The following is a 15,433-nucleotide window of genomic DNA, read 5'->3' as shown; positions in this document are numbered from 1 at the left end:
CCATTGACACAGAGGCTGTCCCTGTCCAAGGTGTAGTGGCCCAGCAGGGCAACGCCATGAGTCAGCTGGCTCAGCTCCCAGTACAGCTGCTCTCTGTCCAGTCCAGGGCCTTCGGGGTCGGGGCGATGCAGACATGTGGCATCCACTCTGGTGGCTGCCCCATCCTTCTCAGGCCTGGATAAGAATCACCACAGTCAGTCTAACTAGCTCTCTACCTGTTGGTCCTTCCCGCTCTCTCCTTGCCAGCCCCAAAGGCAGAAACTTGGGAAACCCCAGTTAACAGAAGCCGCTGTCTTCAGGGGGACGCCCTCCATAGACAACGAGCACACGCAGGCCTGAAGCCTCCTGCCTGCCTGGGGGAGAAGCCTCTGAAAGCCCTGGATGTGCGGCAGGTACACAGAGGGTAGTGTTCATGTGGGATGCCAGAGGAAGCCACGACAGCCACGTCCTGTCACCGGTGTTGATGGACACAACACGCACCTGGGGTCATGCTGAAATGGGTGGCAGTGGCCCCAGGACAGTGACCACAGCTTGGCTGGGTGACTTTTCCTGCAGAGAGTTGGGGTTTTCAAATAGTGAAATCAAAAAGCTGAGGTCACTCAGTCTGGATGCAGGGCTGGGGTACTTCTGGAGACTCAAGAGACTAAATGGCTGGAGAGACACACATGCCCTTTGGGCGGGTCTGTCTGAGCATGACCTGTCCACGTCTCAGCACCACCTCCAGCCTCAGGACCTTGACCCACCTACCTGCGCACCCAGCCATACGCTACTGAGATATGGAGAGAAAGTGCTCCCACACTCCAGGGCCACAGGTAGAACGTCTCTTATAATAACCACCACCCCTTGTTAAATTCTGAGCGCGCCGCAGGCCCAGCACTTTGTACTCATGACCGCATCACTTAACCCTCAGAGCGTCCCTGTGGGCTGTATTGCTCAACACCCACCGTTATTATACCCATCACGCTATATATCACATGCAATGCAATTATTCATAATATAAATATAATATATAACGATCTGCTTAACATGTTAAGTATATGATATATATCTGTTACATATTTATTTTATATTTTATTTATTATCATATTATATATTATACCCGTTATACCTAAACCTAATATATATAATTGATAATATATATTAGGGATTATATCTATATATGCTATATATAAAAGATATTATATTTACACATAACATACCTATTATACCTATATATAATATATATAACATAAGCCTGTATATAAAGTATAGGTATAATTATATATTATACCTATATCTCATATTATCTATACTTAGGTAATATGTATATTATATAATATGTATTAGGGAATATACCTATATACATCATATATATTAGGTATTATACCTGTATATGACATATTATACATATTATGTCTATATATAACATATATGTAATATATACCTATATATGAAGTATAGGTATAATTATATATTATACTTATTATACTTATACATAATATATTATGTATTACATATTATGTATAGGTATAAATGTTATAGTTGTATATATTATATATAGGTATAATGTACATATTAGGTGTAGATAGAACAGATATAATATAGAATTACACCTATTCTTTCTCTCCCTCTCTCTCTCTATATATACATGTGCGTGCATATTTGTATATTTACAGTTGACTTCTGAACAACATGGAGGTTGGGGTACTGACACCCAACACAGTTGAAAATCTGCATGTCACTTTTGACTCCCCCAAAACTTTTTTTTCTTAAGATTTTATTTATTTATTTGACAGAGAGAGACACAGCGAGAGAGGGAACACCAGCAGGGGGAGTGGGAGAGGGAGAAGCAGGCTTCCCGCTGAGCAGGGAGCCCGAGGCAGGGCTCCATCAGAGGACCCTGGGATCATGCCCTGAGCCGAGGGCAGACGTTTAACAACTAAGTCACCCCCCCAAAACTTAACTACTAATAGAGTGTTGTTGACCAGAAGCCTTACTGATAACAGTAATTAACATATATTTTTTACGGGGGCGCCTGGGTGGCGCAGTCGTTAAGCATCTGCCTTCGGCTCAGGGCATGATCCCGGCGTTCTGGGATAGAGCCCCACGTCAGGCTCCTCGGCTGGGAGCCTGCTTCTTCCTCTCCCACTCCCCTGCTGTGTTCCCTCTCTCGCTGGCTGTCTCTCTGTCAAGTGGATAAATACAATCTTAAAAAAAAAAACACATATATTTTTTATGGTATAGGTATTATATACTGCATTCTTATAATAAAGTAATCTAGAGAAAAAATGATAAGAAAATCATAAGAGAAAACACATTTATAGCACTGCACTGTATTTATCAAAACAAAATCCATGTATAAGTGGACCGACGCTGTCCAAGGGTCAACTCTCTCTCCCTGTATACACATATATTAGCATACATGTATTACGCATGGGCCCCATGTATCATATGTAACACACGGAGTAATGGGACGCAGCAAGTTTCCGGCACCTGCCCGGGATCTCAGTAAATGGCAGAGCTGGCATTTGAACTCTGCTGTGGCTTCGCTGAGGCTCTTAGCCTTTAGGCTCCTCGGCCAGCTCTTCCCCCAGGAAGGAAGGGGAGCTGGATGTAGATGCCTGGGATAAAATGGGAATGTGAGGCGAACCGGACCTATAGATTCTGAGAGATGTGGGAGATGTGGAGTGATGTCAACCACCTGCCTCCCCCCCCAGCTGCACCCAAGGGACGGCATCCTCCCCAACCCCGAGCCATCCCAGGGCAGGGCAGGCCTTCCGTGGGTCTGACCCATCTAGGAGCACACGTTCTCTCTGGAACCGTGTGCTTGCTTTCCCTCCCTCTTAGAGGTTGCTGGATTGGCCATTTCCACACGCTGCAAGGTCATAAGGACGCGGAGGAGGCAGTGCTGCATAGGAGCCAGGAGTCTGGCTCTAGAACCCGCAATGCAGGTTGCTGTGTGTGACCCTCACAAGCTACTCAGTCCTCTGAGCCTGTCGCACCTTCGGTTCCTGCGTCGTGAGGCTGTGGTGAGTGCGACAGGATGAAACGTGAGGTGCCAGCACAGTGCCCCGCATCTTAGGAATTGCTAGCTGCGGGGCTCGTTGTTGTCAATGAGGATGTGCCGTATCCGTGGCCGTGGTTGTCCCAAGTATGGACAAAGTCAGGGAGCCCGTAGGTGAGGGTCCCCTACACCTGTTGGGCTGTGTTCTTGGGGAGAGTCTCACCTGAGCGAGGCTAGCGTGCAGCCTGAATAGAGGAATCCCAGACTGCTGTTCTTGAACAGGGGGTTGAGCTGTGAGGGAGGAGAGGGGAGGTGAGAAGGAACCCCTGAGGAGGCCACGGGGAGCCGGGGTATTGGTGAAGTGAATGGGGAAGAGGTGAGATGGGCGGCCGGCAGAAGCGAGGCGCGGGGCTGGCACCGGTGGGCGGGGCTGGCACCGGTGGGCGGGGCTGGCACCGGTGGGCGGGGCTGGCACCGGTGGGCGGGGCTGGCACCGGTGGGCGGGGCTGGCACCGGTGGGCGGGGCGGGGGTGACGTGGGGCGGGGCTGGCACTTGGCCAGGCGGAGGTGAGGTGGGGCGGGGCTGGAACAGGTGGGAGGGGCTCTCACCAGACCCTGCAGGATCCTCTCCGTGGAGTTGAATTTCCAGGAGCCTGGACGCTGCATGTCCTCTTCGCAGCGCAGGTTGGTTATGGTGAAGTTGAGGGTGAACGGCACCAGGAAAGGGACCGCTGCTGTAGCGGGGGAAGGAAAAAGGAGGCCATGCTTGAGTCAGGCCTGGGCTGGTCTCTAAGACAACCTCTGGGGACAGAGATGGAGGGTCCTGATCTTAGGAATCAGGGGTTCAGAGTAGGCACGTAGGCTAGCTGCCTTAGGACCAAAGACAGATGCCAGATAAAGAGCAAAGCCAGATGCTACTAAATACAGTAGCATGCACATCCGTTAGGACAGCTATGAGGCTACCATGGAAAGGGAAGAAAGAAAGAAGAGAAGAAAAGAAAAGAAAGAAAAAAGGAAGGAAGGAAAGTAAGTGCTGGCAAAGACGTGCAGAAATTGGAATCTTCATGCATTGTTGGTGGGAACGCCAGTGGAGCTGCTACGGAAAACAGTTTGGCGGTTCCTCAAAAAGTTAAATATGGGATTACCATACGATCTAGCAATTTTGCTCCTAGGTATAGACCCAAAAGAACTGAAAACAGGGACTCAGATCCTTGAACACAAAATGTTCACAGTAGCATCATTCCCAGGAGCCAACAGGTGGAAACAACCGGAGCCCATCGGCAGAGGAACGGTTAAACCGAAGGTGGCACAGACGCACGGCGGAACAGCATTCGGACATGAACATGAGGGAAGCTCTGACACCTGCTGCATCGTGGACGAACCGTGAAAATATTATAGTAAGTGAAATAAACCAAACACGAAAGGACAAATAGTGTATGGTTCCACTTACGTGAGTTACCTAAAATAGGCAAATTCATGGAAACAGACAGCAGAGTAGAAGTAACCAGGGGCTGGGGGTAGGGGTTATAGGGAGTTAGTGTTCAATGGGAACAGAGTTTCTGCTTGGGATGCTGAAGAATTCCTGAGAATGGCTAGGGGTGATGGTGGCATGACACCGGGAATGTCATGCCACTAAATTATCCACTTAATGGTGGGTAACATGGTAAATTCTATGTCCTACATAAAAATTGTTTAATGTAGCAGCTGGATCAAAATCTTGAGTCTATGTATGGGCCAGGGTAGGTGCCAGGGGTTGAGGTCTTGGGCCCTGGTGAGGCTCCAGACTGGCCCTGATAGCCTCTACTTGAGAGGTTAAAAGTAACAGGATTGGAGCAATCTCACGGATGAGGAGGAAAAGAAAAAGAAAAAAAAATAAATTCAATCCCATCCAACACAGAAAAAACATTCATTTTTAAATATGCGCCAAACATCAGTTCTTAAAGGAGGCCTCCTGTCACCTGCTCAGCTTATCCCACCCCACCCGCCCCATAACCCTCAGGAGCTGACCTTGACTAAAGAGGCCACGTCCGGAGCTGTGGTTATTAGGATTATCACCACACTGGTGAGTCAGACTTGATGTCAAATCCCCTCCGCCCCCTCCCCAGCCGCGTGACCATGGACACGTTACTAAACCTGTCTGTACAGTAGTCCCCTTTATCCGCAGCTTTGTTTTCCGTGGTTTCAGTGATCTGGGGTCAACCACAGCCTTGAGACAGATGGTCCTGCTGAGGACCTCCCATCATCAGGAGGGGAACAGCAGCCTAACACTACATCATGCACCTCGCCTCATCTCATCACCTAGGCATTTCATCATCTCACATCATCACAGGAAGAAGGGTGAGCGTGGTACAATTGGGTATTTTGAGAGAGACCGTGTTCACATAAACTTTGATGACAGTATCTTGTTATAATTTTTCTGTTTTATCAGTTATTGTTGTTAATCCCTTCTTGTGCCTACTTTATAAATTAAACTTAATCATAGGTATGTATGTATAGGAAAAATCATATATATATGTCAGTACTATCAATGGTTCTGGAAAATCCACTGGGGGTCTAGGAACGAATCCTCCCTAGATAAGAGGGGACTACTCTACCTTCATATCTTCAGCTATAAAATGGGGGGAAATCCTACTTTGTAGAGAAATTATAAAGGGTAAGTGGCTATTTGTTAAAAGAGTAAGCATATTTTAAGGGCATTATGCTGAGTGAAAAAAGCTAATCCCCAAGGGTCCCAGGCTATCTGATGCCATTGATACAATATTCCCAAAATAACAACATTACAGAGATGGGAAATAGATTAGTGGTTGCCAGGGTGAGGCTGGGTGGGTGTGACTGCAAAAGATCTTTGCAGTTGGGGCGCCTGGGTGGCACAGCGGTTAAGCATCTGCCTTCGGCTCAGGGCGTGATCCTGGTGTTGTGGGATCGAGCCCCACATCAGGCTCCTCCGCTGTGAGCCTGCTTCTTCCTCTCCCACTCCCCCTGCTTGTGTTCCCTCTCTCGCTGGCTGTCTCTATCTCTGTCGAATAAATAAATAAAATCTTTAAAAAAAAAAAGATCTTTGCAGTGATAGAACCGTTCTGTACCTTGATTGCAGTGATGCTTACAGAAATCTGTGTGATAAAATGGCACAGAACCACGCGCGCGCTCACGAGTGCATGCACACGTGAGGACACACGCGAGTCCGTGTAAAACTAGACACACCTGAAATGTGGGGTCTGTGGATTTTAACATTTCCAGGTTATCATATTATCCTATAGTTATGTAACCATTGAGGAGAAATTGGGTGAAGCACACAGGGAACTCTGTACTACATTTTGCAACTTCCTATGAATCTGTATTTATTTCAAAATGAAAAATTAAAATTAAAAAAATTAAAAAGCAGGAGTACATGGCATGGCATGTCTAAGTGCTGAATGTCATGGTTTTCTTTTATCATTATTGTCGATTGTAACTGCACATTCAATTCCAGTCTCTCAATACACTGGAACTTGGTGAGGGGAGGGACCCCACCTGACTGACATCTTCCCCCCTCTGCCTGGCCCAGGTCACATGCCCAGTGGCAGCTGTCATACTGCATTCCCCAGTAGCGCCTGTACTGTGTGCTTCTGTACACTTTCATTCAACCTTCACAATGACCTTGTGAGTGTGACTGTTCCCACTTGGCAAGTAAAGACCCTGAGACACTGAGAGGGTCTCCTGGCTTCTTCTCTCCCTCAGGCCCTGGGGTAAGAGGTCAGTGGCTGTTCACCAGGGGCTGAGAGCATCTGGTTGTCAGGGCTGTGGGTACTCACCACTGGATGTGGGGGCTGAGGTCTGGTGGGTGTAACCTGAAATGAGGAAAGGAGAACTGGAATGCAAGCACGGGAGGGAGGTCCGAGATGCAGCCCAAAGCCCACCAGCCCCTACCCCCAACAAAGACTTAAGTCTACATAGTTCAACAATTATGATTCAGGGGTAGCTATACCTTGTTCCTAAAAGGCTGAGAAATCAAAGACTCAGTCCCCCTGTCTTCATGAGTTTGCAATTTATTGGTGAAGATAAATATACCAATATTTCTAGAAATGGGTTTGCCAACTGTGCTTTTCAGGGTCCAGAGGGGATTTTGAGATATTGACAGGGAGAAAGATGGCCAGGTGCTTGAATTGTCATTGACTTCAGCCAATGAAGAGGGATATCCTCTTTCATCAGTCTGAATAAAGACTTTGTGGCCTAGACAAGTATGTAAATCACAGCCCTGAAATGCAGGGATACAAAGGGAAGAAAGGGGTCTGCGAACTGGAGGGCCTATGGGGATCCTTGACTCATCAAGGGACATGGCTCAGGTAGAAAATAATACATATGATGGGTCCTGTGGCAAAGCGGAGAATCCACATCCCTTCCTGGGGGCAGATTCTCTGCTTCGACTTGTGGTTACAAAAAGGTTGCTCACCATTGACGTAGAGGCTGTTCTCGTCCAGGGTGAAGGAGCCCAGCTGGGTGACGCCATGGGTCTGATGGCTCAGCTCCCAGTACAGCTTCTCTCTGTCTAGCTTAGTGCCCGCAGGGTCAGGGCGGTGAGTACAGACAGCATCAACTCCAGTGGCTGTTCTCTTTTTCTCAGGCCTGGGCAGGGAAGGACACGAGAACGGCAAGGTGGGGACTCCGGGGGGGGGGGGGCCCTGAAAAGCTTCCCTGAGGGAAGTGACAGAGAAAGCAGGAGGACTGGTGGGCAAGCTGGAAGGGCCTTGGTGTTGGAGGAGGACTGGAAATGAATAGGACAACCAGGGTCCCTGAGCACAGAGGATGTTTGTGGAGCTTTAAAATGACAATCATAACAAGGCAACCTACACGCTAACAACAGAAGCACGAGGGGGGGGACTTAGACCGGGTGAAAAATAGGCGATGTCAAATTGCTTAAATCCTAGCTCTGCTGCTAGGTTGCTGGGTGACTCTGATAAGTCTCTCATCCTCTCTGTGGCTCAGTTTTTCATCTATCAGGTGAACAGGACAGACCTCACAGCCCTAGCAAGTGCTCAAGAAAGGGGAGCCATTTGTATTAGGCATTAATAGACACAAAGTTCTTAGTGCATGGACCTTGCAGTGAGAGAGACTGAGCCTTTTGACAGAAACAGTGAGGCCAAGCAGCTAGCCTGGGGTGGAGAAGGGCATGGGGCTATGTGGTATCCCAGAGCCAGAGAAATCTCAAGGCCAGGGGAAAGGGAAGGCACGGCATGGTGGCTGGAGAACAATGATATCTTTGGAGTTGAGAGCAATCCATCCTCAGACAAAAGGTCTGGGAGATCTCGCACAGGGGTAAGCTGACCCAAGTGTACACGTGGGGGCTCCCACATGCGAGAGTAATTCTCAGCACCTGGATCTAGGAAAGGTCGAGACTAATTTACTGCATGCTCTCTATATGTTAGTTCCTTCGCTAAGCACCTTTCAGGTTAATCCTCGTTATGTTCACACAACTGGCCACAGAGTCTTCCCCCCAATCAGAAGCGGAGTCTGTGTCTCCACCTCTTGAATCTGGGCTTGGCCACAGGACTGGCATCGGCCAATGGACGGTCACGAATGCGATGCAAGCAGAGGCTTGGAAAGCGTGTGTGCCACAGGGCTCGCCCTTTCTTGCGGCTCCTGGAGCTCTGAGCATGTAAGTGAGCCCAAGCTAGCCTGCTGGAGGATGAGACAAGGTGGAGGAGAACCAAGGTATCCCAGCCCACAGCTGACTGCGGACACATGAATGAGCCCCATCTGAGATCAGGTGAGCCAGCTCGGGCAGGAGAATCTCCCAGCAGAATCCAGGCCAAATCACCATCCAGCAGAATCATAGGCTAAATGTGTTGCACAAGAAAGCCAACTGAGACACTCCGATCAACAGGTGTGGAGGTTGAGGCACAGAGATGTCAGGTACCTTGTAGGGGTCACACAGCCTCGAAGTAGGGGAGCTAGGCCTGTCAGACTCTAAATAAACCTGTGTAACCACTGTACGTGACTACTCAGATTGATCCCAAGTCTACCTCCGAGAGGTCAGAAAGCAGGATTTGGTCATTGCCGGGGGACAGTACAAGGGCGGGTTGGCTAGGTGTTCCAGGCAGGCCAATCATTAGCCAAAATGTGACACAAGCAGGGGAGAGAATCATGCATCCCCTAGAGCAAGGTTCCCAACCTTGGCATCGTACGCATTTCAGGTCAGAGAATTCTTGGCCCCGGGAGACCGTGCTCTGCCTCGTCGAATATTGAGCAGCACCCCTGGCCTCACCCAGGAGATGCCAGTAGCAAGTCCCACCCTTGAGGTGCGACAGCAAATAATGTCTGCAGACATTGCCAAATATCCCCTGGGAGGGAAATCACTCCTGGCTGAAAGCTAGGGCTCCCTGTGGTAAAGCCGGCATGATTGACTTGTCGTTTTCTTGATGGTTCCCAGAGAAAGATCTTTCTGAAAAGGTCAATGTTGTCACCTGGAAAGGAGAGTCTGAGACGATTCTGCATTCTCTGGTTAGGAACACAATGTGACACAGACTGGTCAGCCGTCCCTGGGATGGTGGCCCGGCTCGTGGTCAGCAGGCACATTGCCTGTATGTGTACCCTGGAGTTCTCACCTGAGCAAGGTCAATCTGCAGCCGTAATAGAGGGGCCCAATGCTGCTGTTCTGGAACAAGGGTTTGAGCTGGGGATGGAAGACATGGAAGTAAGTAGATGGGCTGAGGGGCTGGGCAGGACAAAAGTAGCACTGGAGGGTAGGCATTGGAAGGGCTCTCACCAGACGATTCAAGGTCCTCTCTATCGCATTGAATAGCTCAGATCCTGGGAGCCCCATGTCCTCTGTGTAGCGCAGGCTGGTGAGGGTGAAGTTGAGGGTGAAGGGCACCAGAGACAGGCTCACACCTGCAGCCAGAAAGGGAGAAGAGGGTTCATTATGCTCTCTGACTGGGATGGCTGTAAGCAGCAGATCCAAGGGTTACCACCCCACCTGTGTCACCCTTGTGCCCAGCCAGACTTACAGGTGGGGAGGGGCCTCTATACTGGATGGATGACACCAGCTGCGAAAAGAACCTCAACCTTTCAGCCCAATGTGTGTAAGGACAAACAGTTGGTAGACATGTTGGTGGGAGGAAAAGGAGCAAAGTCACTCCACTGCCCCCTGGGGTGGAGATCCAGCATAGTCTTCTGACTTGGCCACGAGAGAATGTGCAACTGCTGAGTGGTCCAGCCTGTTCCCTGTGAGAGTGACTCCTGCCTCAGTTTCATTAAGCCATCTTTGAAGAGTGGATTATACGTGGACTGACCACATCTCCTGGTTTTCCCCGGACAGTCATGTGGCTCTCACATAACTATTAATGTCAACCTTCCCTTTCTTTGTCAAAAGTGCCTCCCCAAACCAACCAACCAACCAAACAAACAAAAAACAACTGTATGGTCATCCTGGGATTAGGGTATGAAGAAATAAAGGCCAGAGGTCTGAACTGGGTGATGATACCCTTTACAAATTTCATCTGAGGAACAGCAACCGTGTGCTAGACTTTGTACCAGGCACACATCTACAAGATCTCAGCTTACCCTCGCCACAATCCTGAGAGTTAAGTATTACCAGTTCCATTTCACACTTGGGGAAACTGAGGCTCAGAGAAAGTAAATTTTGCCCCAGTCCCTCAAACAAATAAACAGCACAGCTACAATGTCTTTTTTGACGCAAAAATAGATACCTTTCTGTTCATACAACCGTGTTCATAGCGGCACTATTCACAACAGTCAAAAGGTGGAAGCAGCCTAAGTGTCCATTGACGTGTGAGTGGATAAACAAGGTGTGGTATAAATCAAAACTACGATGAGAGATCGCCTCCCACCTGTCAGAAAGGCTAAAATCAAAACTACAGGAAACAACAGGTGTTAGCGAAGATGTGGAGAAAGGGGAGCCCTCCTGCACTGGTGGTGGGAATGCGAACGGGTGCAGCCACTCTGGAAAACAGTACGGAGTTTCCTCAGAGAGTTAAAAATAGAACTACCCTATGATCCAATAATTGCACTCTTGGGTATTTACCCCCCAAAATACAAAAATACTAATTCAAAGGATACATGCGCGCAATGTTGATAGCAGCATATCTACAATAGCCAAACTATGGGAACAACCCAAGTGTCCATCGACGGATGAATGGGTAAAGAAGATGTAACATACGTATAAATGTAAATACATATATATACACATACGTATGTGTATATATGTTTATATATATATATGTATGTATATGAATATTATTCAGCCATAAAAAAGAATGAAATCTTGCCATTTGCACCAACACGGATGGAGCCTGCAGAATAAGTCAGTCAGAGAAAGACAAATACCACATGATTTCACTCATACGTGGAATTTGAGAAACAAAACAAACAAGCATAGGGAAAAAAATAGAGAGGCAAATCGAGAAACAGACTCTCAACTACAGAGAACTGATGGTCACCAGAGGGGAGGTGGAGGGGCGGGGGAAATAGGTGATGGGGATTAAGGAGGGCACTTGTGATGAGCACCGGGCGATGTATGGAAGTGTTGAACCACTGTACTGCACACCTGAAACTAATATAACATTGTATGTTAACTAACTGGAATTTAAATAAAAACACACAAAAAAAGAAAATTACAGCAGACAAAGCTACAGTAATCAAGACAGTAAGATACTGGATGAGGATAGAAATGTAGATCAGTGGGGTATAGTTGAAAGTCTAGAAACAAATCCTCATACTTACGATGAATTGATTTTCAACAAGAGTACCCATACAATTTAATGGAGAAAGAAATTTTCTAAACAAATGACACTGGTATAACTGGGGGAAAAAAAAGAAATAGTAGCTAAAACTATCCCAAATTTCTTGAAAACATACATTTTCAGATATAGGTAGCTTCAAAAATCCCAAGCAGTATAAACTGAAAGAAAGCCATGCTCAGATACATCATACTCAAACTTCCGAAAACCACAGATGAAGAAGAAATCTTGAATGCGTCTATAGGAAAATGATGTCATCATTGTGGAATGACTTGGTCTATGGCACATTTCACATATTTACAAGCTTGTAGGAGTTAGGCCTGTCACAGAAATGGATGAGTTGATCAGCGTGGAGCAGTAAGGACGTGGAGAGTGTGCATTCTGTCTAAAACTTGTAAAAAGTTTGCAGTGTCATGACCCATGAAACACAGAATGCCAGAAGGCAGGATTCAAATTACAGGACACCAGCTTGTATCCCACACCTCCAGACTTCCATGGCAGCATTCAAGGTCAAGGACACTCAGCCTGAGTCATGACGTCAGCTTGAAAAATACCCATAGACCCAATTTTTAAAATAAATCTTAAGAGTTGGAGTAAGACAGGTTTCCCGACATAAATCGAGCCCCCGTGCAGGTTCCTGGAGACTCAAGAGCCCTCATCTGGGGAAGATGAAGAGACAGAGCAAGAACCAAATTCATGACTGAGATCCCGAATGATTTTCTGGATGTTGAAATAGAATCCACAAATGTGGACATATACAAGGTCGCTGCGTCCATCCATTCATCCCATCCATAAAGATAAAGTAAGTGCAGACTAGATGCTCAGCTTCAAGGTGACAAATACATAAAGACTGAATAAAGCCAACAGTCGTCAATTCCATGAGAAAATACGGTGGTGGATAGGGAAAACCCATGGGCCATAAATAGCACATAACTAGGTCTAGGAGGGTCTTTCAAAGAAGGTGATGGTTGAGCTGAGATTTGAAAAGCAATAAGGTGCCAGGTGCAGCTGATCTCCAGGAAGAGCTGGTATAAAGGCCAGACAGAGGTGAGGACACTAGAGGAACAGACAAGTGTCTGATGTGGCCAAAGCTCAGAGAGTGAGGGAGAGAGTGAGTAGGACAGGCTGAGGCCAGGTGGTTGACGGCAACTCGACCATGTGGAATTGAAGTTTCACAGGTCCTAGAGAGCAGACTCCTACCTGTAGAGCTGAGGATGGGGGACAAAGTCGTGGAAGATTCTGGAGAGAATGTAGAAGTCACTGGAGCCGAGAAAAAAAAAAACAACATGGGAAAAATTAAGTCTCATCCCGAAGGAATGTGGGACAGAAGCTGTTCATTAGAATTTGGGCTTCTCTTTGGACTCAGAGCAAAACCCTGGGTGAGTTTGGGGCTCCTCGGAGACATTTGTATTATCTTCATAATACACTTAAGGAGGCTGGACACTTAGGAAGGGAGCATTGGCAGGTTCTCTCCAGAAGAATGTGCTTTGGGGAATAATGGTCCAGTGGACATTGAAATTTCCCAGTCTTGCATACTCACTGCTGGTGGTAGGGGTCCAGTACCGATGGTTATAGCCTGCAGGAAGGAGTAAAGGACTGTTATAATGGATAAGAGTTAAGAAGGCCTAGAAGGTAGACCTAGAGATGAAATTCATTAACAAACTTGCTGAGATTTATAAATGAACAATAATGACTACATTTTATTCAGTACCCTTACGTGCTTTGTCCTTTGCAAATAATGACGAACATCATCACTGTTATTATTGCCGAAATAAAAATACAATAGTAAGGGCTGTCCCTATTTACTGGGAGTGTACTACGCACCAGAAATAATGCTAAATGACACATGACACGGAAATGGGACAAATTGACAAACAAGTGTGTTCCCAGCCTTACTGATGTCCTCTCAATCCACAAAGGTAACTTCATCCCTGCTCTCTCAGCTTCCCTCCCTTCAAAAAATTTTATGATAGTGTGACTTTCTCTTTCTAGCTTAGTTTCTGGGGTTTTTTTTGTGATGTAGAGGTGACAAAATTGTGGCAGGTTGAGAGAGTGGTCTGTGGAGGTGAACAAGACGGAGGAGAGGGGATGTACCTGTGATTTGGAATATTAGAGAAACTTTGGAAATGGGCTAGGATAATGAACATGAGAAGAGAATTAGAGGTCAGATGAGTGGTATAAAAATTGGAGTCTGAAAGGAATTGGGGAAAAGAAAATTTTTCATGAGTGTTTCTCTGAGTCATGGTCACCTCCTTGGATGCTCTGTGAGGGGTAGGAGGGAAGACGGGACAAGAGGAGCCTTGCCATTTACTTGGGTTATTCCTGAGCGCTCTCATTTGGCTCTCAGGACAATCCTGCATGGTATGTATGTTTGTTCCATTCTGAAAATGGGCTATTGAAGCCTAGAGCGGTTGCTCAGCTTGTCCACCATCAAACAGGTCTGACGCTCACCAACCCTCAAGCACTTAGCCTTTGCTTTAAGGAAATCTCCAAGTTGGTATACAGGGGAAATAACTAATCAAGCATTGGGTGAGATTGTTAGGTTAGAGGTCATTCATGCCCTTCCTGTCCTGAGATTTGAGGCTTTCTCTTTCTGGGGGATCTGCGGTGTTGCCTTGTGGTTAGGGACTTGCGGTTTAGATTCAATCCTGCTTTGTTGGAGTCCTGACTCTGTCATGCATGATGGCTGGATTATCTCGGGCAAATGACTTCCTGTCTGAATGCAAGATGGCTCCGTCTGTAAGAATGACTATAAACACTCACGGCATTTTGGGTAAGATCAAGACGAGATAATACAAACGAAGACTTTATCACAATTCCTGGCACATAAGAACGTTTCGATAAGAATTAGCCCTAATTAATGCCTGGGTGGCTCAGTGGGTTAAACATCTAACTTCGGCTTAGATCATGATCCCAGGGTCCTGGGATCGAGCCCCACTTCCGGCTCTCTGCTCTGCGGGGAGCCTGCCTCTCCCTCTCCCTTTGCCTGCTGCTCCCCTGCTTGTGCTCTCTCTCAAATAAATATGTAAAATCTTAAAAAAAAAAAAACAAAAGAATCAGCCACAATTATAATTACTATTCCCGGCGTTCACACTGCTGTTAGGAGGATTGTTGCCAGTGGCGCTGTGTACGTAGTTATTATTCAGGGAGTATGTGCTAAGTGTGATGTCATCTCATGAGGTGTGTGTAGCTCTGACTGGCCCGCGGGACCTTAGCATATTGATTGTCATGATGGAGAGAATGACATGGGGTGAGGGCTGGCAATGTCACCTGCTGCCCATTCAGAAACCTCAGCCACAGAGTTCTGCATCACCCACTTCTTTCCCTAGAGTCTGCACGCTACGGTTAGGCTCCTATGGGAAGCAGCGGAAATAAGGAGGAAGGAAGATGTCATCCAGGAGGTGAAAGGAAAAGGAAATCAGCCTCCCATGGTGTGGTAAGCATTCAAAAATGAGTCCCCAAGGAAATGCTAGGTTTGCATCAGAACTGTAAATGTGTACACAGCAATTTCTCAAATTCAGCGTTATTGACAGTCTGGTCTAGATACTTCATGGTGGAGGGCTGCACGGTGTATTGTGGGATGTTTAGCAGCACCCCTGGCCTCCACCCACTGGACGTCACTAGTGCCACTCCAGTTATGACATGAAATATCTCCAGACATTGCTAATGCCCCCCGGGGAGCAGAATCATCCTGGTTGAGAACTACTGGCATAAA

General features: G+C 47.2%; 1 protein-coding gene across 1 annotated transcript in view; it reads right to left on the bottom strand.

The window, feature by feature from the left end:
• Positions 1–15,433, bottom strand: part of MUC16 (mucin 16, cell surface associated) — a 117,875-nt gene that overhangs the window by 45,882 nt on the left and 56,560 nt on the right. Inside the window, exons 16-24 of the mRNA XM_087867739.1 lie at positions 13,259–13,294; positions 12,919–12,978; positions 9,726–9,850; positions 9,565–9,632; positions 7,413–7,585; positions 6,775–6,810; positions 3,593–3,717; positions 3,207–3,274; positions 2–174 (exon numbers count right to left, since the gene is read on the bottom strand). Of these exons, the coding sequence (XP_087723865.1) occupies positions 2–174; positions 3,207–3,274; positions 3,593–3,717; positions 6,775–6,810; positions 7,413–7,585; positions 9,565–9,632; positions 9,726–9,850; positions 12,919–12,978; positions 13,259–13,294 (864 nt within the window). The remainder of the gene's footprint in view (position 1; positions 175–3,206; positions 3,275–3,592; positions 3,718–6,774; positions 6,811–7,412; positions 7,586–9,564; positions 9,633–9,725; positions 9,851–12,918; positions 12,979–13,258; positions 13,295–15,433) is intronic.

The sequence above is a fragment of the Ursus americanus genome, chromosome 14 (genome assembly GCF_024610735.1).
Source record: "Ursus americanus isolate L20-20 chromosome 14, mUrsAme1.1.p, whole genome shotgun sequence".
NCBI classification, from domain to species: Eukaryota; Metazoa; Chordata; class Mammalia; order Carnivora; family Ursidae; genus Ursus; species Ursus americanus.
The sequence above is the reverse complement of the archived record's forward strand: the minus strand, read 5'-3'. Positions and strand labels throughout refer to the sequence as shown.